General features: G+C 60.4%; 4 protein-coding genes and 1 long non-coding RNA gene across 8 annotated transcripts in view; 3 read left to right on the forward strand and 2 right to left on the reverse strand.

The window, feature by feature from the left end:
* LOC136114196 (myosin regulatory light chain 11) overlaps positions 1–26,075 on the reverse strand; it is a 111,132-nt gene that overhangs the window by 65,240 nt on the left and 19,817 nt on the right. The window lies entirely within an intron of this gene.
* ELOB (elongin B) overlaps positions 1–26,075 on the reverse strand; it is a 47,663-nt gene that overhangs the window by 17,305 nt on the left and 4,283 nt on the right. The gene's annotated exons all lie outside the window — the stretch shown is intronic.
* LOC136114183 (uncharacterized) lies at positions 605–18,487 on the forward strand. The gene is made up of 12 exons (XM_071801323.1): positions 605–772; positions 6,356–6,655; positions 8,081–8,179; positions 8,265–8,420; positions 9,458–9,535; positions 9,604–9,657; positions 11,619–11,651; positions 11,753–11,803; positions 13,999–14,073; positions 14,157–14,202; positions 14,284–18,376; positions 18,432–18,487. Exons 2-12 carry the CDS (start codon positions 6,378–6,380, stop codon positions 18,485–18,487), a joined length of 5,019 nt encoding a protein of 1,672 aa, XP_071657424.1. The 5' UTR covers positions 605–772; positions 6,356–6,377.
* LOC136114184 (uncharacterized) lies at positions 18,538–22,536 on the forward strand. Its single transcript, XM_071801325.1, has 3 exons — positions 18,538–18,684; positions 19,000–19,322; positions 21,164–22,536. Exons 1-3 carry the CDS (start codon positions 18,538–18,540, stop codon positions 22,401–22,403), a joined length of 1,710 nt encoding a protein of 569 aa, XP_071657426.1. The 3' UTR covers positions 22,404–22,536.
* Positions 23,567–25,722, forward strand: LOC136114211 (uncharacterized). Its single transcript, XR_011736204.1, has 2 exons — positions 23,567–24,408; positions 25,323–25,722. It is a non-coding gene; the product is annotated as an uncharacterized lncRNA (long non-coding RNA).

The raw sequence follows: 26,075 nt of genomic DNA on the forward strand, positions 1-26,075 counted from the left end.
TAGGGGGGAAACGCCCTAAATCTGCCCCCAAATGCGAAATAGCGCCCTAAATCCCGCCCTATTCACACAATGTATACATTAATTAGGTGTTTTTGCGCTTTTTTATGTGCTATATACGTTTAAACTTCTGTTTCTATAAGGGAAACGCCCTTGAGTTGGTCCCTGAAGGGGCTGTGGGCAAAACTTGGTTCCCTATAGCGAAAATACCCTTAAATTGGCCCGGCTATAGGTCCAGGGCGTAGCTCCCCCCCTTATATGTGTGGTTTTATACATAAATAGTTTAATACTTACGTAATATTTTATATATATAGAGAAGTTTAGGCGCCCCCCCACTCCGGCCTCCTCACAAGATGGCGGCGCCGCGCGGGGCACGCTGGGAGTTGTAGTCCCGCCCCCTTAATCAGCCAATGCGCCTCAAGCACCGGGGGGACTACAACTCCCAGCGTGCACCGCGCCGGGTGGCGGCGGCCGCTGCTACAAGATGGCGGGCGGTGCGCGGTGTACGCTGGGAGTTGTAGTCCGCGTTGCCATTAAAAGCAATGGGGGTGGGCGGGGCTTGGGGACTACACCTCCCGGCGTGCCCCGCGCGTGGAGCGGGGACTTCCGGCGCTCGGCTGGACCGGAAGAGAAGGCGGGGGCGCGCGCGTGGCGTCGCCGTCTCGGCGTCTCCGCGGGTCCGGTTTGGGTTTTGCGTCGTTTTTTTTGGCTTTAAAAGCGCGAAAAAGGAGCAAAAAAAGGGTGAAAAAGCCTCAAATCGGCGGCAGAGGAGCCGGTGAGGACCCGGGGGGGGGGTTTGGGGGGTTTTTGGGGGGTTTTGGGGCCGTTGGTGGCGGTTGGGGGGGGGGGGGAAGATGGCGGTGTGAGGGAAAAAGGGTTAAAAAATGGGGTTTTTTTGGGGAAAAATGGGGGGTTTGAGGGAAAAATGGGCGGTTTGTGAGGGAAAGTGGGGGTCTATGAGGAAAAGTGGGGGTTTTTGGGGGGGAAAATGGGGGTTTTGGGGGGGGAAATGGGGGTGGGGAAATGGCGCGGGAAAAGGGGCTTTTGGGGGGGAAAAAAGGGGGGGTTGGGGGCTTTGTGAGGGGGAAAGGGGGGGTTGGGGGGAAAAAGGGGGAAGTTTGGGGGGAAAAGTGGATTTTGAGGGGAAAAAGGGGGTTTTGGGGTTTGTGGGGGAAAATGGGAGGAGAAAAGGGGATTTGGGGGGGAAAAGGGGGATTTGGGGGCGGTTTTGAGGAGCAAAATGAGGGGAAATGGGAGGGGTTTAGGTGGAAAATGAGGTTTTTTAGGCAGAAAAAATTGGTGTTTCTAAGGGCAAAAAGTGAGGTTTTAGGTAAAAAGTTTGGGGGTTTGGGCCACGAAAAATTCGAGGTTTTGGGGGCGAAAAAGTGAGATTTTGGGACCAAAAAAAAGAGAGATTTTTAAGGGAAAAAAGTGAGATTTTTAAGGAAAAAAGTGAAATTTTTTAAGGAAAAATGAAATTTTGGGGCAAAAAAGTGAGATTTTTTTTAGGGAAGAAAGTGAGATTTTTGAGGAAAAAAGTGAGATTTTTGGGGCGAAAAAAGTGAGGATTTTTGGGCGAAAAAGTGGGGATTTTGGGGGCCGAAAAAGTGAGATTTTGAGGCCGAAAAGGTGAGATTTTTAAGGAAAAAAGTGAGGTTTTGGGGGCCGAATAAAGTGAGGTTTTTGGGGCAGAAAAAGTGAGGTTTTGGGGGTGAAAAAGTGAGATTTTTGGGGCCAAAAAGGTGAGATTTTTAAGGAAAAAAGTGAGGTTTTTGGGACCGAAGAAGTGAGATTTTTGGGGCGAAAAAGTGAGGTTTTTTAGGTAAAAAATTTGAGGGTTTTGGGGCGAAAATTTTGAGGTTTTGGGGCGAAAAATTTGAGGTTTTTTGGGTGAGAAGTTTTGGGGCAAAAGATTGAGGTTTTGGGGCAAAAGAACTTGAGGATTTTGGGCAAGAAAATCAGAAGGTTTGGGGTAAAAACAGTGAGGATTTTGGGGCAAAACAGTGAGGATTTTGGGGCCAAAAAAGTGAGATTTTTGGGGGCGAAAAAGTGAGATTTTTGGGGCAAAAAGTGAGATTTTTTGGGGCGAAAAAGTGAGGTTTTAGGTAAAAAATTTGAGGGTTTTTGGGCGAAAATGTTGAGGTTTTGGGAGAAAAGTTTTGAGTTTTTTTGGGGTGAAAAATTTGAGATTTTTGGGGTGCGAAATTTTGAGGTTTTTGGGGCAAAAAAATCGAGGTTTTTGGGGCAAAAAAGTGAGGTTTTAGGTAAAAAAATTTGAGGGTTTTTGGGCAAAAATTTTGAGGTTTGGGGAGAAAAATTTTGAGGTTTTTTTGGGGTGAAAGATTGGAGGTTTTTGGGGGCCAAAAAAGTGAGGTTTTTGGGGGCCAAAAAAGTGAGGTTTTAGGTAAAAAATTTGAGGGTTTTTGGGCGAAAATGTTGAGGTTTAGGGTGAAAAATTTTGAGGTTTTTTGGGTGAAAGATTTGAGGTTTGGGGGTGAAAATTTTGAGTTTTTTGGGTGAGAAATTTTGAGGTTTTTGGGGCAAAAAGTGGAGGTTTTTGGGGCAAAAAAAATGGGAGGTTTTTAGTTAAAAAATGATGGTTTTGGGGAAAAAAAGAGGAAGAGATTTTTGGGGCAAAATTTGGAGGTTTTGGGGCAAAAAAAAATGGAGGTTGGGGGGCAAAATTTGGAGGTTTTTGGCCCAAAAGAGATTTGAGGGTTTTTGGGCAAAAAGATTGAGATTTTGGGGCAAAAATAGAGAGGTTTTGAGGTTAGAAAATGAGATTTTTAGGCAAAAAAGTGAGGTTTTAGGTAAAAAATGGATGGGTTTGGGGCAAAAAAGGGGGTTTGGGTAAAAAAAATGGAGGTTTTTGGGAAAAAAGTGATTTTTTTGTTAAAAAAAGCGACTTTTAGGCAGAAAAAGTGGGATTTTTAAGGCAAAAGAAATGGAGATTTTGGGGTGGAAAAGGGAGATTTGGGGGCACAGAACTTGAGATTTTGAGGTGAAAAAAGTTGAGGGTTTTTTTAAGCCAAATTGAGGGGATTTTGGGTGAAAAAATGCGGGTTTTAGGTAAAAAAGGAGAGGTTTTGGGGTGAAAAACTTGAGGTTTTGGGGTGATAAAAATTGAGGGTTTTGGGCAAGAATGGGGACATTTTTAGGTTAGAAAATGGGGGTTTTGGGCAAAAAAAAATCGATGTTTTTAGGCAAAGAAATTGAGATTTTTAGGGCCAAAAAGTTAAGAAAGTTGAGGTTTTTGGGGTGAAAAATGTTGAGATTTTTGGGGTGAAAAATGTTGAGATTTTTGGGGTGAAAAATGTTGAGATTTTTGGGTGAAAAAAGTGAGATTTTGGGGCAAAAGAAGCTGAGATTTTTTTAGGCAAAACCCCTTGATTTTAAGCAAAAGAAATTGAAATTTTTTGGGGGAAAAAAATGAGGTTTTTAGGCAAAAATGTTGGGATTTTGGGGCAAAAGCGTTTGAGATTTTTAGGTGAAAATGTTGAGATTTGGGGGCGAAAATAAAGGGATTTTTAGGTTAGAAAATGAGGTTTTTAGGCAAAAGGGTTTGATGTTTTAAGGCAAAAAAAGAGATTTTTAGGTTAAAAATTGAAGGGGTTTGGGCGAAAAAATGAGGTTTTGGGGCAAAAAAAATGAGGTTTTTGGGTTAAAAAGGAGATTTTTAGGCAAAAAAAGTGAGATTTTGGGGCAAAAAACCCAGATTTGGGGTAAAATAATTTGAGGGGTTTTAGGTGAAAAAAGTGAGATTTTGGGTGAAAGGAATTGAGGGTTTTTTAGGCCAAAAAATGAGGGGTTTTAGGTAAAAAATGTGAGGTTTTGGGGCCAAAAAAAATGAGGTTTTTGGGTGAAAAAATTGGGGGTTTTGGGTGAAAAAAAAAAGGGGTTTTGGGGCCAAAAAATTTGAGGTTTTGGGGCAAAAAGGAAGGAATTTTTGGGTTAGAAAATGGGGGTTTTAGGCAAAAAAAACCCTGATATTTTTAGGTGAAGAAATGGAGATTTTGGGGCAAAAAACGGAGTTTTTGGCCCCCAAAGTTTGATATTTTTAGGCAAAAAAAGTTGATGTTTTGGGGTGAAAAAAGTTGAGGGTTTTGGGCCAAAAAATGAGGTTTTTGGGCAAATTATTTGAGGTTTTGGGGGCCGAAAAATTGGGATTTTTTAGGTTAAAAAAGTGGGATTTTGGGGGCAAAGAAAACTGGAGAGTTTTGGGGCAAGAAAGTGAGGGATTTAGGGCAAAAAATGAGATTTTTTGGGGGCAAAAAAGTGAGGTTTTTGGGTAAAAAAAGGGGGTATGGGAGAAATTGGGGTTCAGGGAGGAACCAAGGGGTGAAATGGGGGGGATTTGGGGGTTCAGGGAGGAACCAAGGGGTGAAATGGGGGGGATTGGGGGTTCAGGGAGGAACCAAGGGGTGAAATGGGGGGGATTGGGGGTTCAGGGAGGAACCAAGGGGTGAAATGGGGGGGATTTGGGGGTTCAGGGAGGAACCAAGGGGCGAAATGGGGGGGATTTGGGGGTTCAGGGAGGAACCAAGGGGTGAAATGGGGGGGATTGGGGGTTCAGGGAGGAACCAAGGGGTGAAATGGGGGGGATTGGGGGTTCAGGGAGGAACCAAGGGGCGAAATGGGGGGGATTTGGGGGTTCAGGGAGGAACCAAGGGGTGAAATGGGGGGGATTGGGGGTTCAGGGAGGAACCAAGGGGTGAAATGGGGGGGATTTGGGGTTCAGGGAGGAACCAAGGGGTGAAATGGGGGGGATTTGGGGGTTCAGGGAGGAACCAAGGGGTGAAATGGGGGGGATTGGGGGTTCAGGGAGGAACCAAGGGGTGAAATGGGGGGGATTTGGGGGTTCAGGGAGGAACCAAGGGGTGAAATGGGGGGGATTGGGGGTTCAGGGAGGAACCAAGGGGTGAAATGGGGGGGATTGGGGGGTTCAGGGAGGAACCAAGGGGTGAAATGGGGGGATTGGGGGGTTCAGGGAGGAACCAAGGGGTGAAATGGGGGGATTGGGGGGTTCAGGGAGGAACCAAGGGGTGAAATGGGGGGGATTGGGGGTTCAGGGAGGAACCAAGGGGTGAAATGGGGGGATTGGGAGGTTCAGGGAGGAACCAAGGGGTGAAATGGGGGGGATTTGGGGGTTCAGGGAGGAACCAAGGGGTGAAATGGGGGGGATTGGGGGTTCAGGGAGGAACCAAGGGGTGAAATGGGGGGATTGGGGGGTTCAGGGAGGAACCAAGGGGTGAAATGGGGGGGATTTGGGGGTTCAGGGAGGAACCAAGGGGTGAAATGGGGGGGATTTGGGGGTTCAGGGAGGAACCAAGGGGTGAAATGGGGGGGATTTGGGGGTTCAGGGAGGAACCAAGGGGTGAAATGGGGGGGATTGGGGGTTCAGGGAGGAACCAAGGGGTGAAATGGGGGGGATTGGGGGTTCAGGGAGGAACCAAGGGGTGAAATGGGGGGGATTTGGGGGTTCAGGGAGGAACCAAGGGGTGAAATGGGGGGGATTTGGGGGTTCAGGGAGGAACCAAGGGGTGAAATGGGGGGGATTGGGGGTTCAGGGAGGAACCAAGGGGTGAAATGGGGGGATTGGGGGGTTCAGGGAGGAACCAAGGGGTGAAATGGGGGGGATTTGGGGGTTCAGGGAGGAACCAAGGGGTGAAATGGGGGGGATTGGGGGTTCAGGGAGGAACCAAGGGGTGAAATGGGGGGGATTTGGGGGTTCAGGGAGGAACCAAGGGGTGAAATGGGGGGGATTGGGGGTTCAGGGAGGAACCAAGGGGCGAAATGGGGGGGATTGGGGGTTCAGGGAGGAACCAAGAGGTAAATGGGGGTGATTTGGGGGTTCAGGGAGGAACCAAGGGGTGAAATGGGGGGTTGGATGGGGGGGTTTTGGGGGTTCAGGGAGGAACCAAGGGATGAATGGGGTGTTCCAGGGGGGTGGGTAAAGGGGGTTTTGGGGATTCAGGGAGGAACCACGGGGCGAGCGGGGGGTTGATGGATTTGGGGGTTCACTAAGGGGGTTTGGGGGTTCAGGGAGGAACCAAGGGGTGAAATGGGGGGGGTTGGTGGATTTGGGGGTTCACTAAGGGGGTTTGGGGGTTCAGGGAGGAACCAAGGGGCGAAATGGGGGGTTCCAGGGGTTTGGATAAAGGGGGCTTTGGGGGTTCAGGGAGGAACCATGGGGTGAAATGGGGGTGGGCTGTGGGGGTTCAGGGAGGAACCAAGGGCTGAAATGGGGGCTTCAGGGAGGAACCACGGGCCGAGCGGGGGGGTTGATGGATTTGGGGGTTCACTGCGGGGGTCTCGGGGTGCAGGGGGGGCGGGGGGTGGCTGACGCGTCCCCCCGCAGGGCAGGGGGTTTTCGGGGCGCCATGTACAATGGGATCGGGCTGGCGACGCCGCGGGGCAGCGGCACCAACGGCTACGTGCAGCGCAACCTGTCGGCCCTGCGGGGCAAACGGGAGCCCAGGACGGCCCAGAACGGGGGAGACCCCCCCCCCGGCCCCCCCGGCCCCGATCGGGACGACCCCCCCACCCTGGAAACCGGGGGGCTGCTCCGCAAACCCAACCCCGACATCCTCGACCACCAGCGCAAGAGGAAGGTGGAGCTGAAATGCCTGGAGCTGGCCGAGCTCATGGAGGAGCAGGGGTGAGTGGCTCAAAGTGGCCCGAAACCGCACGAAATTAGCCCAAAACCGACCCGAAATGGGCCCGGACCGCCTTAAAATGCTCCCACATGGCCCCAGAATGGGCCCAGACGGCCTTAAAATGAGCCCAGACCACCTTAAAATGCTCCCACGTGGCCCCAAGATGGGCCCAGACCACCTTAAAATGCTCCCAGATGACCCCAGAATGTGCCCAAATGACCCCAAAATGGGCCCAGAGGGCCTTAAAATGAGCCCAGACCACCTTAAAATGCTCCCACATGGCCCCAAGATGGGCCCAGACCACCTTAAAATGGGCCCAAATGACCCCAGAATGGGCCCAGACCGCCTTAAAATGCTCCCGCATGGCCCCAAAATGGGTGCAAATGACCCCAAAATGGGCCCAGATGGCCTTAAAATGCTCCCATATGTGCCCAGACCACCTTAAAATGCTCCCACGTGGCCCCAAAATGGGCGCAAATGACCCTAAAATGGGCCCAGACCACCTTAAAATGCTCCCACATGGCCCCAAAATGGGCCCAGACCACCTTAAAATGCTCCCAGATTAACCCAGAATGTGCCCAAATGACCCCAAAATGGGCCCAGATGGCCCCAAATTCCCCCCAACACCCCAAAACTCCACTTGGATCCTCCCAACTTCTCCTTCATCCCCATCTCCCGCACCCCCAAACTTCCCTTTTTCCCCCAAAAACCCCCTCTAGACCCCCCAAGCACCCCCAAAACCCCTTCTAGACCCCCCAAAACCCCCTCTAGACCCCCCATGCACCCCCAAAACCCCCTCTAGACCCCCCATGCACCCCCAAAACCCCCTCTAGACCCCCCATGCACCCCCAAAACCCCCTCTAGACCCCCCCAGCACCCCCAAAACCCCCTCTAGACCCCCCCATGCACCCCCAAAACCCCCTCTAGACCCCCCCCATGCACCCCCAAAACCCCCTCTAGACCCCCCATGCACCCCCAAAACCCCCTCTAGACCCCCCCATGCACCCCCAAAACCCCCTCTAGACCCCCCCCATGCACCCCCAAAACCCCCTCTAGACCCCCCATGCACCCCCAAAACCCCCTCTAGACCCCCCCATGCACCCCCAAAACCCCCTCTAGACCCCCCATGCACCCCCAAAACCCCCTCTAGACCCCCCAAGCACCCCCAACACCCCAAAAATCCCCCCAAAATCCCCCCGAATTCCCCCTCAACTCCACTTGGACCCTCCCAACTTCTCCTGCATCCCTGACTCCCGTACCCCCAAAACTCCCCTTTTTGCCCCCAAAACTCCCCTTTTTCCCCCCAAAACCCCCTTTTTCCTCCCCAACTCTCCCCCTTTTACCCCCCAACCCCCCTCCAATCCCCCCCCCAGCCCCCCAAAACCCCCCTTAGCCCCCCAAAAACCCCCTTCTCCCCCCATTTCCAGGTACACGGAGAGCGAAATCCAGGACAAAGTCTCCACCTTCCGCACGATGCTCTTGGAACGCGACGTGGCCCTGGGGGACCCCGCCGACCCCAAACCCGCGTGAGTGCCCCCAAAACCCCCCCGAGACCCCCCAAAACCCCCCCTAATTAACCCCCCCCCCCTTAACGAGCTCCCCCCTCGTTAGCGTGACGGAAACTCATCAGCTGGCCGAAGCTAACGAGAAGAAGAACGAGCGGCTGCGGGCGGCCTTCGGGATCAGCGACAGCTACGTGGACGGGAGCTCCTTCGACCCCGCGCGCCGCGCCAAAGAGACCCCCCCGGAGCCCCCCGAGCCCCCCAGGTACCGACCCGGGGGTCCCCAAAACCCCCCGGTGCCCCCCAAAAACACCCCGGGCCCCCCAAGTTTTCCTGAGCCCCCCAAGTCCCCCTAAGTACCATCAAACCCTTCTTAGTGTCTCAAACCCCTCATAGGGTTATACTGGGGTACAGGGGGGTCCCCAAACCCCATAGGGTTATACTGGGGTACAAGGGGGTCCCTGAAACCCCCCAGTGCCCCCCAAAAACACCCCAGGCCCCCCAAGTTTTCCTGAGCCCCCCAAGTCCCCCTAAGTACCATCAAACCCTTCTTAGTGTCTCAAACCCCATAGGGTTATACTGGGGTACAGGGGGGTCCCCAAACCCCATAGGGTTATACTGGGGTACAAGGGGGTCCCCGAAACCCCCCTGTGCCCCCCAGAAATACCCCGGGCCCCCCAAGTTTTCCTGAGCCCCCCAAGTCCCCCCAAATCCCCCCCAAGTCCATCAAGCTCCCCTTAGTGTCTCAACCCCCCCCATAGGGTTATATTGGGGTACAGGGGGGATCCCCACACCCCATAGCGATATATTGGGGTACAGGGGGGATCCCCACACCCCATAGGTCAATATTGGGGTACAGGGGGGATCCTCAAACCCCATAGGGATATATTGGGGTACAGAGGGATCCCCACACCCCATAGGGATATATTGGGTACAGGGGGGATCCCCAAACCCCATAGGGATATATTGGGGTACAGAGGGATCCCCACACCCCATAGGGATATATTGGGGTACAGGGGGGATCCCCAAACCCCATAGGGATATATTGGGGTACAGGGGGATCCCCACACCCCATAGGGATATAATGGGGTCCTCACACCCCGTGGGTCAATATTGGGGTACAGGGGGATCCCCACACCCCATAGGGATATAATGGGGTACAGGGGGGTCCCCACACCCCATAGGGATATAATGGGGTCCCCACACCCCGTGGGTCAATATTGGGGTCCGGGGGGTCCCCCACACCCCCAGGTGAACGTTGGGGTGCGGGGCCCCCCGTGGTGACCCCCCCCCGTTCCCCAGCGCCGGGCGCGAGGCCTCGAGCTCCCGCTCCCCGTCCCCCAAGCAGAAGAAGAAGAAGAAGAAGAAGGATCGGGGCAGGTGAGGTGTGGGGAGGAAGGGGGCGCGGGGGGGTCGGGGTTGGGCCCCATGGAATGTGTGGGTCGCAGGTCGGCCAGCCGCTCCGGGGAGAGGAAGAAGAGCTCCAAGAAGAAGAAGCACAGGTGGGGTCTGTGGGGCGGGATCTGGGGGGGGGGATCTATGGGGGATCTGGGGGGGGATCTATGGGTTGGGGTGTATGGGGTGGGGTCTATGGGGCACGACCTAGGGGGGATCGGTTGGGGGATCTGTGGGGTGGGATCTGTGGGGTGGGATCTGTAGGGGGGATCTATGGGGTGGATCTATGGGGGAGCTGGTGGGGGGAATCTATGGGTTGGGGTCTATGGGGGGTGTATGGGGTGGGGTCTATGGGGCACGACCTAGGGGGGATCGGTTGGGGGATCTGTGGGGTGGGATCTATAGGGTAGATCTGTGGGGGATCTATGGGGTGGATCTATGGGGGATTGGAGGGGGAATCTATGGGGTGGATCTATGGGGGATCTGGGGGGGGGGAATCTATGGGTTGGGGTGTATGGGGTGGGGTCTATGGAGCACGACCTAGGGGGAATCAGTTGGGGGATCTGTGGGGTGGGATCTATAGGGTAGATCTGTGGGGGATCTGTGGGGTGGGATCTGTAGGGGGGGATCTATGGGGTGGATCTATGGGGGATCTGGGGGGGGAATCTATGGGTTGGGGTCTATGGGGGTGTATGGGGTGGGGTCTATGGGGCACGACCTAGGGGGGATCGGTTGGGGGATCTGTGGGGTGGGATCTGTAGGGGGGATCTATGGGGTGGATCTATGGGGGAGCTGGGGGGGGGAATCTATGGGTTGGGGTCTATGGGGGGTGTATGGGGTGGGGTCTATGGGGCACGACCTAGGGGGGATCGGTTGGGGGATCTGTGGGGTGGGATCTGTAGGGGGGATCTATGGGGTGGATCTATGGGGGATCTGGTGGGGGGAATCTATGGGTTGGGGTCTATGGGGGGTGTATGGGGTGAGATCTATGGGGCACGACCTAGGGGGGATCGGTTGGGGGATCTGTGGGGTGGGATCTATAGGGTAGATCTGTGGGGGATCTATGGGGTGGGATCTGTAGGGGGGGATCTATGGGGTGGAACTATGGGGGATCTGGTGGGGGGAATCTATGGGTTGGGGTCTATGGGGGGTGTATGGGGTGGGGTCTATGGGGCACGACCTAGGGGGGATCGGTTGGGGGATCTGTGGGGTGGGATCTGTAGGGTAGATCTGTGGGGGATCTGTGGGGTGGGATCTGTAGGGGGGGATCTATGGGGGATCTGGGGGGGGGGAATCTATGGGTTGGGGTCTATCGGTTGGGGTGTATGGGGTGGGGTCTATGGGGCACGATCTAGGGGGGATCTGTGGGGTGGGATCTATAGGGTAGATCTGTGGGGGATCCATGGGGTGGGGTCTATGGGGTGAGATCTATAGGGGGGATCTATGGGGTGGATCTATGGGGCATCTGGGGGGGAATCTATGGGGTGGATCTATGGGGGATCATCTATAGAGGATCTGTGGGGCGGGATCTATGGGGTGAATCTGTAGGGGATCTGTGGGGCGGGATCTATAGGGGATCTATGGGGTGAATCTATAGGGGATCTGTGGGGTGGGATCTATGGGGTGAATCTATAGGGGATCTGTGGGGCGGGATCTAGGGGGTGGATCTATGGGGGATCATCTATGGAGGATCTGGGGGGCGGGATCTATGGGGTGAATCTGTAGGGGATCTATGGGGCACGACCTATGGGGTGGATCTATGGGGTGGGTCTGTGGGGTGGAATCTAGGGGGGATCTCGGGTAGATCTATGGGGTATCTGTGGGATGGGATCTATAGGGTGAGATCTATATGGGATCTCTGGGGCAGGATCTATGGGGTAGGATATGGAGTGGGATCTATAGGGTGAGATCTGTGGGGCACGACTTACGGGGTAGGGTGTGGGGTGGGATCCATGGGGCAGAGTCCATAGGAGAGATCCATAGGGTGGAATCTGTGGGGCAGGATCCATAGGGCGGGATCCATGGGTCGGGATCTATGGGGCTGCCCCTCACCCCCGTTTCCCCCCAGGTCTGAGTCGGAGGCCAAGAAGCGGAAGCACCGGTGAGGGGGGGTAGGGGGGCAGATTTTGGGGGGATTTGGGGGGATTTGGGGGTTGTGGTGACGTCACCGCTGACGTCACTGATGACGTCATCTCCCCCCAGCTCTCCCAGCCCCAAAACCAAACACAAGGCCAAGGAGAAGAAGCGCAAGAGGTGAGGCCCCAGTGTCCCCCCAGTGTCCCCCCAGTGTCCCCATTGTGTCCCCCCAGTGTCCCCATTGTGTCCCCCCAGTGTCCCCATTGTGTCCTCCCAATGTCCCCATTGTGTCCCCCCAGTGTCCCCATTGTGTCCCCTGTTGTGTCCCCCCAATGTGTCCCCATTGTCTCCCATTGTATTCCTCCCCATTGTGTCCCCCCACTGTCCCCATTGTGTCCTCCCAATGTCCCCATTGTGTCCCCCCAGTGTCCCCATTGTGTCCCCCCACTGTCCCCATTGTGTCCCCCATGTCCTTCCCAGTGTCCCCATTGTGTCCCCCCAATGTCCCCCAATGTGTCCCCATTGTGTCCCCCATTGTGTCCCCATTGTGTCCCCCAGTGTCCCCATTGTGTCCCCTGTTGTGTCCCCCCAATGTCCCCCATTGTGTCCCCATTGTGTCCCCCCAATGTCCCCATTGTGTCCCCTGTTGTGTCCCCCCAATGTCCCCCAATGTGTCCCCATTGTCTCCCATTGTATTCCCCCCCATTGTGTCCCCCCAGTGTCCCCCCAATGTCCCCCCAGGGTCCCCATTGTGTCCCCCCAGTGTCCCCCCAGTGTCCCCGTTGTGTCCCCTGTTGTGTCCCCCCAATGTCCCCCAATGTGTCCCCATTGTATTCCCCCCCATTGTGTCCCCCCACTGTCCCCATTGTGTCCCCCATGTCCTCCCCAGTGTCCCCATTGTGTCCCTCAGTGTCCCCTCCAGTGTCCCCCAGTGTCCCCATTGTGTCCCCCCATATCTCCCCATGTCCCCATTGTGTCCCCCCAGTGTCCCCATTGTCTCCCATTGCATCCCCTCCATTGTGTCCCCCATGTCCTCTGATGTCCCCCCATTGTCCCCCCCAGGTCCCCATTGTGTCCCCCATGTCCTCCAGTGTCCCCCCAGATCCCCATTGTGTCCCCTATTGTCCCCCCAGATCCCCATTGTGTCCCCCCATATCTCCCTGTGTCCCCATTGTGTCCCCCCAATATCCCCCTGGTGTCCCCATTGTTTCCCATTGTGTCCCCCCAATGTCCCCATTGTGTCCCCCATGTCCTCCAATGTCCCCAGTGTCCCCATTGTGTCCCCCAGTGTCCCCATTGTGACTCCTCCAATGTCCCCATTGTGTCCCCCAGTGTCCCCCCAGTATCCCCGTTGTGTCCCCCCATATCTCCCTGTGTCCTCAATGTGTCCCCCACCATGTCCCCCAGTGTCCCCATTGTCTCCCCGTTGTGTCCCCCACTGTGTCCCCCCAATATCCCCATTGTGTCCTCAATGACCTCCAGTGTCCCCCCAGGTCCCCATTGTGTCCCCCAGGTCCTCCTAATGTCCCCCAATGTCCCCATTGTGTCCCCCCATTGTGTCCCCCCATTGTGTCCCCCCATTGTGTCCCCCCATTGTGTCCCCCATTGTCCCCCATCATGTCCTATCCTCCCCCCCATTGTCCCCCCCATTGTCCCCCCCATTGTCCCCTATCATGTCCTGTTGTCCCCCCCATTGTCCCCCCCATTGTCCCCCCCATTGTCCCCCCCATTGTCCCCTATCATGTCCTGTTGTCCCCCCCATTGTCCCCCCCATTGTCCCCCCCATTGTCCCCCCCATTGTCCCCCCCATTGTGTCCCCCATTGTCCCCCCCATTGTGTCCCCCATTGTCCCCCATTGTCCCCCATTGTCCCCCATTGTGTCCCCCATTGTGTCCCCCATTGTGTCCCCCATTGTCCCCTATCATGTCCTGTTGTCCCCCCCATTGTCCCCCCCATTGTCCCCCCCATTGTCCCCCCCATTGTCCCCCCCATTGTCCCCCCCATTGTCCCCCATTGTGTCCCCCATTGTCCCCTATCATGTCCTGTTGTCCCCCCCATTGTCCCCCATTGTCCCCCATTGTCCCCCATCATGTCCTATCCTCTCCCCATTGTCCCCTATCGTGTCCCCCATCCTGTGTCCCATTGCATCCCCCATTGTCTCCTGTCATGTCCCCCATTGTCCCCCTCCATGTCCAATCACGTCTCCCCCATCATGTCCCCCATCGTCCCCCCTTGTCCCCCTTTGCATCTTGTTGTGTCCCCCCTTGTGTCCCCCCTTGTGTCCCCCCTTGTGTCCCCCATTGTGTCCCCCATCGTGTCCCCCGTTGTGTCCCCATTGTCCCCGAGCCGTCGCTCACCCCCTGTCCCCCCAGATCCCCCAGCGAGCCAGCGTCCCAGCGCAGCCGCCGCGACGACGCCCCCTCCTCCTCAGGCTCCTCCCCCTCACGGTAAGTCCCGCCCCCTTCCCCCCGCCCCACCCCCCCCCCGCCCCCCAAAACCCCACCAACCGACCCCCCCGTCCCCCCCGCAGGTGCCAGCGCCAGGAGGAGGAGCCGGGGCCGCCCCCCGCACCCCAGGTGAGCGCCGGGGGGGCCGGGGCCGCCCACCCCCGCCCGCCCCGCCCCCGCTCACCCCCCCCTCTCTCCCTCTCTCCGCAGGGGGAGGAGCCGCAGCCGCAGCCCAACCCCCCCCCGGCGCCGCCCCCGGAGCCAGCGCCCGTGAGCCCCGCCCCCGCCAAAGACCCCGCCCCCCCCGCCGGCCCCGCCCACAAGTCCCCCACCCCCCCCGCCACCTCGCAGCGCTCCCCCTCCCCCATAGCGCGACAGGACCCCTCCCCCTCCCCCCCATCGCGACGGGACCGCTCCCCCACCCCCCAATCGCGACGCTCCCCCTCCCCCGTATCGCGACGCACCCGCTCCCCCTCCCCCGTATCGCGACGGAACCGCTCCCCCTCCCCCGTATCGCGACGCAACCGCTCCCCCTCCCCCATATCGCGACGGAACCGCTCCCCCTCCCCCATATCGCGACGGAACCGCTCCCTATCGCGACGCAATCGCTCCCTATCGCGACGGAACCGTTCCCCCTCCTCACGGCGCAACCGCTCCCCCTCCCCCATATCGCGACGGAACCGCTCCCCCTCCCCCATATCGCGACGGAATCGCTCGGTATCGCGACGGAACCGCTCACTATCGCGACGCAATCGCTCACTATCGCGACGGAACCGCTCGCCGTCCCCTATATCGCGGCGGAACCGCTCCCTATCACGGCGTAATCGCTCCCTATCGCGACGGAACCGCTCGGTATCGCGACGGAACCGCTCGGTATCGCGACGGAACCGCTCGCCCTCCTCGCGCCGCAACCGCTCCCGGAGCCCCGTATCGCGACGTAATCGATCCCGGAGCCCCATATCGCGACGTAATCGATCCCGGAGCCCCGTATCGCGACGTAATCGATCCCGGAGCCCCATATCGCGCCGTAATCGCTCCCGGAGCCCCGTATCGCGCCGTAATCGATCCCGGAGCCGCCGCCGCAACCGCTCCCGTTCCCGTTCGCGCCGGCGCCGCCGCTCGCGCTCCCGGACCCCCCTCTGGCGCCCCAATTCCGCCACCCCCCCCCCGGCCTCCGCCTCGGCCCATTGGCCCCTCCCGGCCCGCAGGGGGCGCTCGTCGCGCTCCCCCTCCCCCCGGCGCTCGTGGCGCCGCTCGAGGTCGCGCTCCAGGTCAAGGTCGCGCTCCAGCTCCCGCGGCTGGGGCCGCCGCTCCCCCTCCCCCCCCCAGAAACGGCCCCGCCGCAGCCCCACCCCCTCCCCTCCTCCGCCCCCCGCCCCCCAGCCCGGCCCCGCCCCCGCCCCGGCCCCGCCCCCGCGCCCCAAGTGGGTCCCCATTGCCGAGCTGCACCCCGCCGCCCCCCAACCCCCGCCCAAGTGGGTGCCCATCGGGGGGGGAGGGGCCGCGCAGCCCCTCCCCCCGCAGCCCCTCCCCCCCGGCACCGAAACGGCGGCGAACGGGCCCAAAACGGACGCGGGGGTGACGTCATCGGCGGCGCCCAGCGTGACGTCATCAGCGCCCAGCGTGACGTCATCGACGCCCAACGCGGTGACACCCAACACGGTGACGTCATCGGCACCCAGCGTGACGTCATCAACACCCAATGTGACGGCAATGGCGCCCAACGCGGTGACACCCAACACGGTGACGTCATCGGCACCCAACGTGACGTCATCGGCGCCCAAGGTGACATCAGTGGCGCCCAACGCGGTGACACCGGTGACACCCAGCGCGGTGACATCATCAGCACCCAGTGTGACGTCAATGGCACCCAACATGGTGACGTCATCAGCACCCAACGTGACGTCATCGGCGCCCAACGTGACGTCAGTGGCGCCCAACACGGTGACACCGGTGACACCCAACGCGGTGACATCGATGGCGCCCAATGTGGCCTCAATGGCACCCAACGCGGTGACACCGCCACGACCGAGCGTCCCCAAAGCGGTGACAGCGACTCAAGCCAATGTCCCCAGAGCGGTGACAACAACGCCACCGAGTGTCCCCAAAACGGTGACGACGACGGAGCCGAAACCGGTGACAACGACTCAACCCAATGTCCCCAAACCGGTGACAACAACGGAGCCGAAAACGGTGACAACGACCCAACCCAATGTCCCCAAACCGGTGACAACCGCTCAACCAAATGTCCCCAGACCATTGATGTCACTGGAGACCAAACCGGTGACAACGCCACAACCCAACGTCCCCAAACCAGCGGTGACAACGGAGCCCAAACCGGTGACAATGACTCAACCCAGTGTCCCCAAACCATTGATGTCACTGGAGACCAAACCGGTGACAACGCCACAACCCACTGTCCCCAAACCGGTGACAACAGCTCAACCAAGTGTCACCAAACCAGTGACAACCGCAGAGACGAAAGCGATGACAATGGCACAACCAAGTGTCCCCAAACCGGTGACAACCGCTCTACCCATTGTCCCCAAACCATTGATGGCAATGGAGACCAAACCGGTGACAACGCCACAAGCCGATGTCCCCAAAGCGGTGACAACGACTCAACCCATTGTCCCCAAAGTGGAGCCGAAGCCACCGGCCGCTGTCCCCAAGGCTGAGGGCACCCAAGTGTCACCCAGCAACACCCAAGTGTCACCGAGCGACGTCCGACTGTCACCGGGTGTCACCCAAGTGTCACCAAGCGTCACTCAGGCGTCTCCAAGCAACACCCAAGTGTCACCAGGTGTCACCCAAGTGCCTACAAGTGTCACCCAAACGTCACCGGGTGTCCCCAAAGCGTCACCGGGTGTCACCCAAGCGTCTCCAAGCGTCACCCAAGTGTCACCGGGTGTCCCCAAAGCGTCACCGGGCGTCACCCAAGCGTCACCAGGTGTCACCCAAGCATCACCGATTGTCCCCAAATCATCACCGAGCGTCACCCAAGCGTCACCGCTTGTCCCCAAACCCTCCGAGGCGCCACCACCCGCTGTCCCCAAATCGTCCCCATCCAGACCGTCCCCCGCTTTCCCCCCCAAGCTGGTGACGCCGCCCCCGCCCCCCCCGGGGCTGCCGCGGGTGCTGCGCGGTGTCCCCATTGTCACCGGTGTCACCGCGTCCCGCCTGCTCCCGGCCGCCCGCCTGGGGCTGCCCTCGTCCCCCGTGGCCGGCGTTGTCACCGCGCTCGGCGTCACCCGGCCCGGCGCCGTCACCCGCGGCCCCCGCGGAGCCACCGTGTCACCCATGGCCTTGTCACCCATGGCCTTGTCACCCGTGGCGGCGTCACCCGTGGTGGCGTCACCCATGGCGGTGTCACCCATCAGGGCCACCGGTGTCACCTTGAGTGTCACCCCCGGTGTCACCGCCGTTGAGATGAGTGTTGGGGTCACCTCTGGAGGGGCCAGCAAGGCCACCGGTGTCACCAAGACACCCGGAGATGTCACCAAGACACCTGGAGATGTCACCAAGGCCACCTCGGATGTCACCAAGACACCTGGAGATGTCACCAAGGCCACCTCGGATGTCACCAAGACAACCGGAGATGTCACCAAGGCCACCGTGGATGTCACCAAGGCCACCGTGGATGTCACCAAAACCAATGCAGATGTCACCAAAACCAATGCAGATGTCACCAAAGCCACCATAGATGTCACCAAGGCAACCGGAGATGTCACCAAGACAACCGGAGATGTCACCAAAGCCACCACGGATGTCACCAAGACCATTGGGGATGTCACCAAAGCCACCTTGGATGTCACTGCTGGTGTCCCCAGAGTCACCGGGGATGTCCCCAAGACCACCGTAGATGTCCCCAAGGCCATTGGTGATGTCCCCAAAGCCACCATAGATGTCCCCACGGCCACTGATGATGTCCCCAAGGGTGCCACCACCCCCAAGGCCGCCGATGTCCCCGCCAAGGACGTCGTCACCAGCGCAGGTGTCACCAAAGCCACCGCCGATGTCACCGGGGGCACCAGCGTCATCGCCAGGGCCACCAGTGCCAGCATTGGGGGTTCCAGTGTCACCAGTGGGAGCTCCGGTGTCACCAGTGGGAGCTCCAGTGTCACCATTGGGAGCTCCAGTGCCACCAGTGTCACCAGTGGGAGCTCCGGTGTCACCATTGGGAGCTCCAGTGCCACCAGTGTCACCAGTGGGAGCTCCAGTGTCACCATTGGGGGCTCCAGTGCCACCATTGGGGGTTCCAGTGCCACCAGTGTCACCACTGGGGCTTCCACCAGTGTCACCAGTGGGGGTTCCAGTGCCACCAGTGTCACCTCTACTGTGGCCACCGGTGTCCCCAGTGCCACCGGTGCTCTCAAGGCCATCGGAGCCACCACTGGCCCCAGTGTCACCGTGACCCCCGTGGCCACCACTGTCCCCAGTGTCACCAGTGTCACCGTGACCCCCATGGCCACCACTGCTCCCAGTGCCACCGTCACCCTTAAGGACATCGGAGCCACCAGTGCCACCATGGCCACCGATGTCACCATGGCCACCAGTGTCACCAATGTCACCAATGCCACCATCGCCCTTAAGGACATCGGAGCCACCAGTGTCCCCAGTGTCACCATGACCCCCATGGCCACCAGTGTCCCCAGTGTCACCAGTGTCACCGCGACCCCCATGGCCACCAGTGTCACCAGTGTCACCAGTGCCACCGTCGCCCTTAAGGACATCGGAGCCACCAGTGCCACCAGTGTCCCCAGTGTCACCAGTGTCACCGCGACCCCCATGGCCACCAGTGCTCCCAGTGCTCCCAGTGTCACCAGTGTCACCGCGACCCCCACGGCCACCAGTGCTCCCAGTGTCACCAGTGTCACCGTGACCCCCACGGCCACCGACGTCCCCAGTGTCACCGTCGCTCTCAAGGACGTCGGAGCCACCAACGTCACCGCTGGGAGCTCCAGCGTCCCCGGTGCCACCGCTGTCCCCATCGTCACCGTCGCTCCCAGTGCCACCAGTGCCACCAGTGTCACCAGTCCCGGTGACACCACCGTCCCCATGGAGACCGATGGCACCGCCGATGTCACCGCCGATGTCACCGCCGACGTCACCGCGGGCTCGTCCTCCTCGTCCTCGTCCTCCTCGTCGTCGTCTTCGTCGTCATCGTCGTCCTCGTCCTCGTCATCGTCCTCGTCATCGTCCTCCGACTCCGACTCCAGCGACTCCGCCCCCGCGTCACCAGCGCAGCCGTGAGTGTCCCCAAGTGTCCCCAAGTGTCCCCTGGGGGTTCCTGGCCCCATAGTGGCCCCCAAGTGTCCCCAAATGTCACCCAGTGTCACCAGGTTATCAGCTCAGGGCCCCCCGAGTGTCCCCAAGTGTCACCTCAGGGTCCCCAAATGTCACCCAGTGTCACCTTGGGGGTCCCCAGAGTGTCCCCAGATGTCACTCAGTGTCACCTTGGGGTCCCCAGAGTGTCCCCAGATGTCACCCAGTGTCACCAAGCATCAGCTCAGGGTCCCCCAAGTGTCCCCCGAGTGTCCCCGAATGTCACCCGGTGTCACCAAGTTATCAGCTCAGGGCCCCCCGAGTGTCCCCAAGTGTCACCTCAGGGTCCCCAAATGTCACCCAGTGTCACCTTGGGGGTCCCTAGAGTGTCCCCAAATGTCACTCAGTGTCACCTTGGGGTCCCCAGAGTGTCCCCAAATGTCACCCAGTGTCACCAAGCATCAGCTCAGGGTCCCCCGAGTGTCCCCAAATGTCACCCAGTGTCACCAAGTATCAGCTCAGGGGTCCCCAAGTGTCCCGAAGTGTCACCTCAGGGTCCCCAAATGTCACCCAGTGTCACCTTGGGGTCCCCAGAGTGTCCCCAAATGTCACCCAGTGTCACCTTGGGGTCCCCAGAGTGTCCCCAAATGTCACCCAGTGTCACCTTGGGGTCCCCAGAGTGTCCCCAAATGTCACCCAGTGTCACCAAGCATCAGCTCAGGGTCCCCCAAGTGTCCCCCGAGTGTCCCCAAATGTCACCCAGTGTCACCAGGTTATCAGCTCAGGGCCCCCCGAGTGTCCCCGAATGTCACCTCAGGGTCCCCCAATGTCCCCCAAGTGTCCCCAAATGTCACCCAGTGTCACCAAGCATCAGCTCAGGGCCCCCCGAGTGTCCCCCGAGTGTCCCCAAATGTCACCCAGTGTCACCAGGTTATCAGCTCAGGGCCCCCCGAGTGTCCCCAAATGTCACCTCAGGGTCCCCAAATGTCACCCAGTGTCACCAAGTATCAGCTCAGGGCCCCCTGAGTGTCCCCAAATGTCACCCAGTGTCACCTTGGGGTCCCCAGAGTGTCCCCAAATGTCACCCAGTGTCACCAAGCATCAGCTCAGGGTCCCCCGAGTGTCCCCAAATGTCACCCAGTGTCACCAAGTATCAGCTCAGGGGTCCCCAAGTGTCCCCAAGTGTCACCTCAGGGTCCCCAAATGTCACTCAGTGTCACCTCAGGGTCCCCCAATGTCCCCCAAGTGTCCCCAAATGTCACCCAGTGTCACCAAGCATCAGCTCAGGGCCCCCCGAGTGTCCCCCGAGTGTCCCCAAATGTCACCCAGTGTCACCAGGTTATCAGCTCAGGGCCCCCCGAGTGTCCCCAAATGTCACCTCAGGGTCCCCAAATGTCACCCAGTGTCACCAAGCATCAGCTCAGGGCCCCCTGAGTGTCCCCAAGTGTCACCCAGTGTCACCTTGGGGTCCCCAGAGTGTCCCCAAATGTCACCCAGTGTCACCAGGTTATCAGCTCAGGGCCCCCTGAGTGTCCCCAAATGTCACCCAGTGTCACCTTGGGGGTCCCTAGAGTGTCCCCAAATGTCACCCAGTGTCACCTTGGGGGTCCCTAGAGTGTCCCCAAATGTCACTCAGTGTCACCTTGGGGTCCCCAGAGTGTCCCCAAATGTCACCCAGTGTCACCAAGCATCAGCTCAGGGTCCCCCAAGTGTCCCCAAGTGTCACCTCAGGGTCCCCCAAGTGTCCCCATTGTCCCCCATGTTGCCCCCATTGTCCCCGGGCCTGGTGTCCCCGGTGTCCCCAATGTCCCCCTTGTCCCCACAGGTGCCCCGCCCCCCCGGCGCTGCCATCGGCCCCCGACGCCCCCGACGTCCCCGCCATCGTCCCCGTGGTCCCCGTGGTCCCCAAGCGCCGCAAGCGCCGCAGCTCCAGCTCCTCCTCCTCCTCCTCTTCCTCCTCCTCCTCCTCCTCTTCCTCTTCCTCCTCCTCCTCCTCCTCCTCCTCTTCCTCCTCCTCTTCCTCTTCCTCCTCTTCTTCCTCCTCCTCCTCCTCCTCCTCCTCCTCTTCCTCCTCCCCCGACGCCCCCCCCGCCCCCGACTCCGCCCCCGACTCCGCCCCCGCCGCCAAATCCCCGCCCCCTGCCCCCGCGCAGACCCCGCCCCCCGCCGTGACGTCAGCGGTGACGTCAGCGACCACCTCGGCGCCGCCCCCCGCCACCTCGGCCCCGCCCCCCGCCACCTCCGCCCCCGCCGCCCCCTCCCTGCTGTCCATCAAACCCTCGCCCCGCCCCCTGGCCCCGCCCACCCCCCGCCCCGCCCTCCCCCGCCCCTCGGGCACCCCCCGCCCCTCCCCCAACCCCCTGCTGTCCCTCAGCCCCTCCCCCAGCCGAGGGGGCGTGGCCACCCGCGGGCCCCTCCCCCTGTTGGGGCGCGGCCCCGCCTTCCCCCGCCCCCCCACCCCCTTCCTGGCCACGCCCACCCGCTCCCCATTGGCCGCTTGTTACACCCCGCCCTCCCCGGCCCGGACGCCCGGGTCCCCCTTTTGGCGCGGGCTCCCCGGACGCCTGGGTCCCTGCGTTCACCGCTATCACGGGATTGGCTGCGGCGGCCCCGGACGCCTGGGTCCCTGCTCCTCCTCCTCCTCCTCCTCCTCCTCCTCCTGCCTCCACCGTTTCTACGGTAACGGGGGGGCGCTGGGCGGGGGGGGGGATGGGCAGCCCCGGACGCCTGGGTCCCCAGCGCTTGGCGGGAAGCGCCCTGATTGGCGGAGGGCTGGGGGGGGGGGGCGGGTGCTGCCACCACCACCACCACCCCCCGCGCCCCTCCCCCCCCCGAAACCCCTCCCCCTTCGCGGCCACGCCCACCAGCATGGCCGCCCGCGCCTACAGCGGCGCCTCCCAGTACAACCTGGGGCTCTCCCAGTACAACCTGGGGGGCGCCCAGTACAGCGTGGGCGGGGCCTCCCAGTACAGCGTGGGCGGGGCCTCCCAGTACAGCATGGGCGGGGCCTCCCAGTACAACATGGGCGGGGCCTCCCAGTACAACCTGGGCGTCTCCCAGTATAACATGGGGGTCTCCCAGTACAACATGGGGGGCTCCCAGTACAACCTCCAGTACGCCCAGTATGCCCAGTACACCCAGTACGAGGCCGCCGGGGGGGGAGGGGAGGCCCAGTACGCCCAGTTCGCCGCCAGCGCCGCCCAGTACGCGGCCGCCCAGCAGGGGGCGGCGCCCGCCGAGGGCTCCGCCCACCCGGCCGGCGCCGGCCAATCGGGGGCCGCGGGGGGCGGGGCCTGGGCCGCGGGGGAGGGGCAGCAGGAGGCCTGGGGGGGAGCGGCTGCTGGGGGGGGAGGGGCCGGGGCGGCGGGGGGGGCGGGGGGGGGGAGGGGCGGGGGGGAGCACGGGGGTGACCTGGGGGGCGTGGGTGGCGGGGGGGACCGCCCCATAAGTGGGGGGCGGGGACCCAGAGACGGAGCCTCTGCCCCATAGGAGGAGCCTCTGACGTGGAACAGGGGGTTCTGACCCATAAGTGGGGGGTGGACCCATAGAAGGAGCCTCTGCCCCATAGGAGGAGCCTCTGCCCCATAGAAGGAGCCTCTAACGTGGAACAGGGCGTTCTGACCCATAAGTGGGGGGTGGACCCATAGGTTGGGGGGTTGACCCATAGAAGGAGCCTCTGCCCCATAGGAGAAGCATCTGATGCAGAACAAGGGCGTGCGACCCATAAGTGGGGGGTGGACCCATAGAAGGAGCCTCTGCCCCATAGATGGAGCATCTGACGTGGAACAGGGGGTTCTGACCCATAAGTGGGGGGTGGACCCATAGGTTGGGGGGTGACCCATAGAAGGAGCCTCTGCCCCATAGACGGAACCTCTGCCCCATAGAAGGAGCCTCTGCCCCATAGGAGAAGCATCTGGTGCAGAACAAGGGGGTGCGACCCATAAATGGGGGAGTTGACCCATAGAAGGAGCCTCTGCCCCATAGATGGAGCCTCTGACATGGAACAGGGGGTTCTGACCCATAAGTGGGGGGTGGACCCATAGAAGGAGCCTTTGCCCCATAGATGGAGCCTCTGACGTGGAACAGGGGGTTCTGACCCATAAGTGGGGGGTGGACCCATAGGTTGGGGGGTGACCCATAGAAGGAGCCTCTGCCCCATAGACGGAACCTCTGCCCCATAGAAGGAGCCTCTGCCCCATAGACGGAGCATCTGATGTGGAACAGGGTTCTGACCCATAAGTGGGGGGTGTGACCCATAGATGGAGCCTCTGCCCCATAGATGGAACATCTGACATGGAACAAGGGGTTCTGACCCATAAGTGGGGGGTGTGACCCATAGAGCATCTGACATTGGACAAGGGGGTCTGACCCAGAGATGGAGACTCTGCCCCATAGATGAAGCCTCTGCCCCATAGATGAAGCCTCTGCCCCATAGAAGGGAACATCTGACCCATAAGTAAGGGGTGTGACCCATAGGTTGGGGTTTCTGCCCCATAAGTGGGGGGTTGACCCATAGATGGAGCCTCTGCCCCATAGAAGGAACATCTGACCTGTAATGAGGGGGTCTGACCCATAAGTGGGGATGTGACCCATAGGTTGGGGGGGGATGTGACCCATAGGTTGGGGGGGGGTCTGACCCATAAGTGGGGGGTGTGACCCATAAGTGGGGACTCTGCCCCAGAGAAACAACATCTGGTCCATAGTGGGGGGCTTGACCCATAGAAGGAGCTTCTGCCCCATAGCGGGTCCCCATAGGTGGGGGGTTCTGCCCCATAGAATGAACATCTGAGCCGTAACAAGGGGGGCTGCCCCATAGAAGGAGCCTCTGCCCCATAGAGGGGGGTCTGCCCCATAGAAGGATCATCAGCCCCATAGCGGGGGGTGCGACCCATAGAAAGCTCATCTGCCCCATAGTGGGGTGTTCCCTGCCCCATAGCGGGGGGTCCTGACCCACATTGGGGGAGGGGGGGTCTCTGCCCCATAGCGGGCGGCTCTGGCCCCACATGTCACCCCCCGCCCCACATCTGTGCCCCACACCGGACACGGGAGCTCCCCTGGGACTCGGTGGAGGTGAGGAGATGTGGGGCAGGATGTGGGGCAGGATGTGGGGTGAACGCGGCCACTCGGGGGGCAGAGCCGCGGGTCGTGTTGTCACTTGGGGGGCAGATCTATGGGGCCTGTGAAGGTTGCGCTGACTCGGGGGGCAGATCTATGGGGCGCGGTCCCACTTGGGGGGCAGATCCGTGGGGCTCAATGGGGTGAATTGTTCTTACTTGGGGGGCAGAGCTGTGGGGCTTATGGGGTGGTGTTTGTTCCTACTTGGGGGGCTGACCTATGGGGCTCTATGGGGCGTGTGTTGTGTTCAGTTGGGGGGCAGATCTATGGGGCTCAATGGGGCAAGTTGTTCCCACTTGGGGGGCAGATCTATGGGGCGCCGCGTCAGTTCAGCTGCTTCCAATGGGGCTTATGGGGCAGGCGCCCCACACTTGTGGGGCAGAGATGCTTTTCTTATGGGGGGCGGCTGTGGGGCTGGGATCTGTGGGGCTGGGGGGGCATCTATGGGGCTGGCAGCATGTGGGGCAGCTTGGGCTGGCAATGCCATGTGGGGCAGGTTATGGGGCTGGGGGAGGGACCTATGGGGCTGCCACGTTTCTATGGGGCTAGGGAGGGATCTATGGGGCTGCCACGTCGCTATGGGGCTGGGGAGGGATCTATGGGGCTGGGGGGGGAGTCTATGGGGCCGCCATGTTTCTATGGGGCTGGGGCGGGATCTACGGGGCCACCATGTTTCTGTGGGGCTGGGGAGGGATCTATGGGGCAGCCATCACAATGTGGGGCTGGGGAGGGATCTATGGGGCTGGGGCAGGATCTATGGGGCCGCCACGTCGCTGTGGGGCTGGGGGCGGATCTCTGGGGCTGGCAGGCATCCGTGGGTCCGGGCGCCGTGGGGCAGCGCCGTGGGGCTGACCCATATCCCCCCCCAGGGGGCTGAGTCCCGCGCCGGCGCCGAGGAACCCGCGGCCACTTGTGGGGCGGCCGGTAGGTCTGTGGGGCACGATCCGTGGGGCGCAAACCCCATCCATGGGGCACAAACCCCATCCGTGGGGCGCAAACCCCATCCGTGGGGCGCAAACCCTCACCCCCTCTTTTCTATTGCAGCCCGGAAGCCCCGCCCCCTCCGCTGGCCACGCCCCCTCTCAAACCCCGCCCATTCCAACCCCGCCCACACCTTCCCCCCCCCCTTCCCTCAAACCCCGCCCCCTTTTCACCCGGTTGCCCCCGCCCACTCTCTCGGCCCCGCCCACTGTTTGTTAACCCCGCCCCTTCACTGTTAACCCCGCCCCTTTTCCCGCGTGTTTTATCAATAGAAACCGACCAATGGCGGCTCTGGGTGTGTCTGTGGGCGGGGCTGGGGAAGGGGGCGGGGCCTGGGAAAGGGGGTGGGGCTTGGGCGGCTTCACTTCCATCGGGATATTGGGGGGTGCTGAGCTCGGTCCCCCTGGGACCCACATTGGGGGCCCCACCCCCCCACCCCAAGACCCCTTGGGACCCCCAATAATCCCCCTGGGACCCCCCCCCCCCAACACCCTTGGGACCCCCACCCCAATATTGGGGTCCCCCAAACCCCCCTTGGGACCCACATTGGGGACACCCCCCTTTACATTGGGGACCCCCCCAAGTCACCCTGGGTCCCCCCAATAATCCCCCTGGGACCCCCCCACCCCCACATTGGGAAC

Source organism: Patagioenas fasciata, chromosome 37, assembly GCF_037038585.1.
Source record: "Patagioenas fasciata isolate bPatFas1 chromosome 37, bPatFas1.hap1, whole genome shotgun sequence".
Classification (NCBI taxonomy): domain Eukaryota; kingdom Metazoa; phylum Chordata; class Aves; order Columbiformes; family Columbidae; genus Patagioenas; species Patagioenas fasciata.

Excerpts from the sequence above, each read along its gene's own strand:
- LOC136114183 (XM_071801323.1), top strand. The coding sequence starts at position 6,378 with ATGTACAATGGGATCGGGCTGGCGACGCCGCGGGGCAGCGGCACCAAC. Across the intron at positions 8,421-9,457 it reads GAGCCCCCCGAGCCCCCCAG|CGCCGGGCGCGAGGCCTCGA; the intron begins GTACCGACCCGG and ends CCCGTTCCCCAG. Across the intron at positions 11,652-11,752 it reads GCCAAGAAGCGGAAGCACCG|CTCTCCCAGCCCCAAAACCA; the intron begins GTGAGGGGGGGT and ends ATCTCCCCCCAG.
- LOC136114184 (XM_071801325.1), top strand. The coding sequence starts at position 18,538 with ATGGCCACCACTGCTCCCAGTGCCACCGTCACCCTTAAGGACATCGGA. Across the intron at positions 18,685-18,999 it reads AGGACATCGGAGCCACCAGT|GACGTCGGAGCCACCAACGT; the intron begins GTCCCCAGTGTC and ends GTCGCTCTCAAG. Across the intron at positions 19,323-21,163 it reads CCCGCGTCACCAGCGCAGCC|GTGCCCCGCCCCCCCGGCGC; the intron begins GTGAGTGTCCCC and ends TTGTCCCCACAG.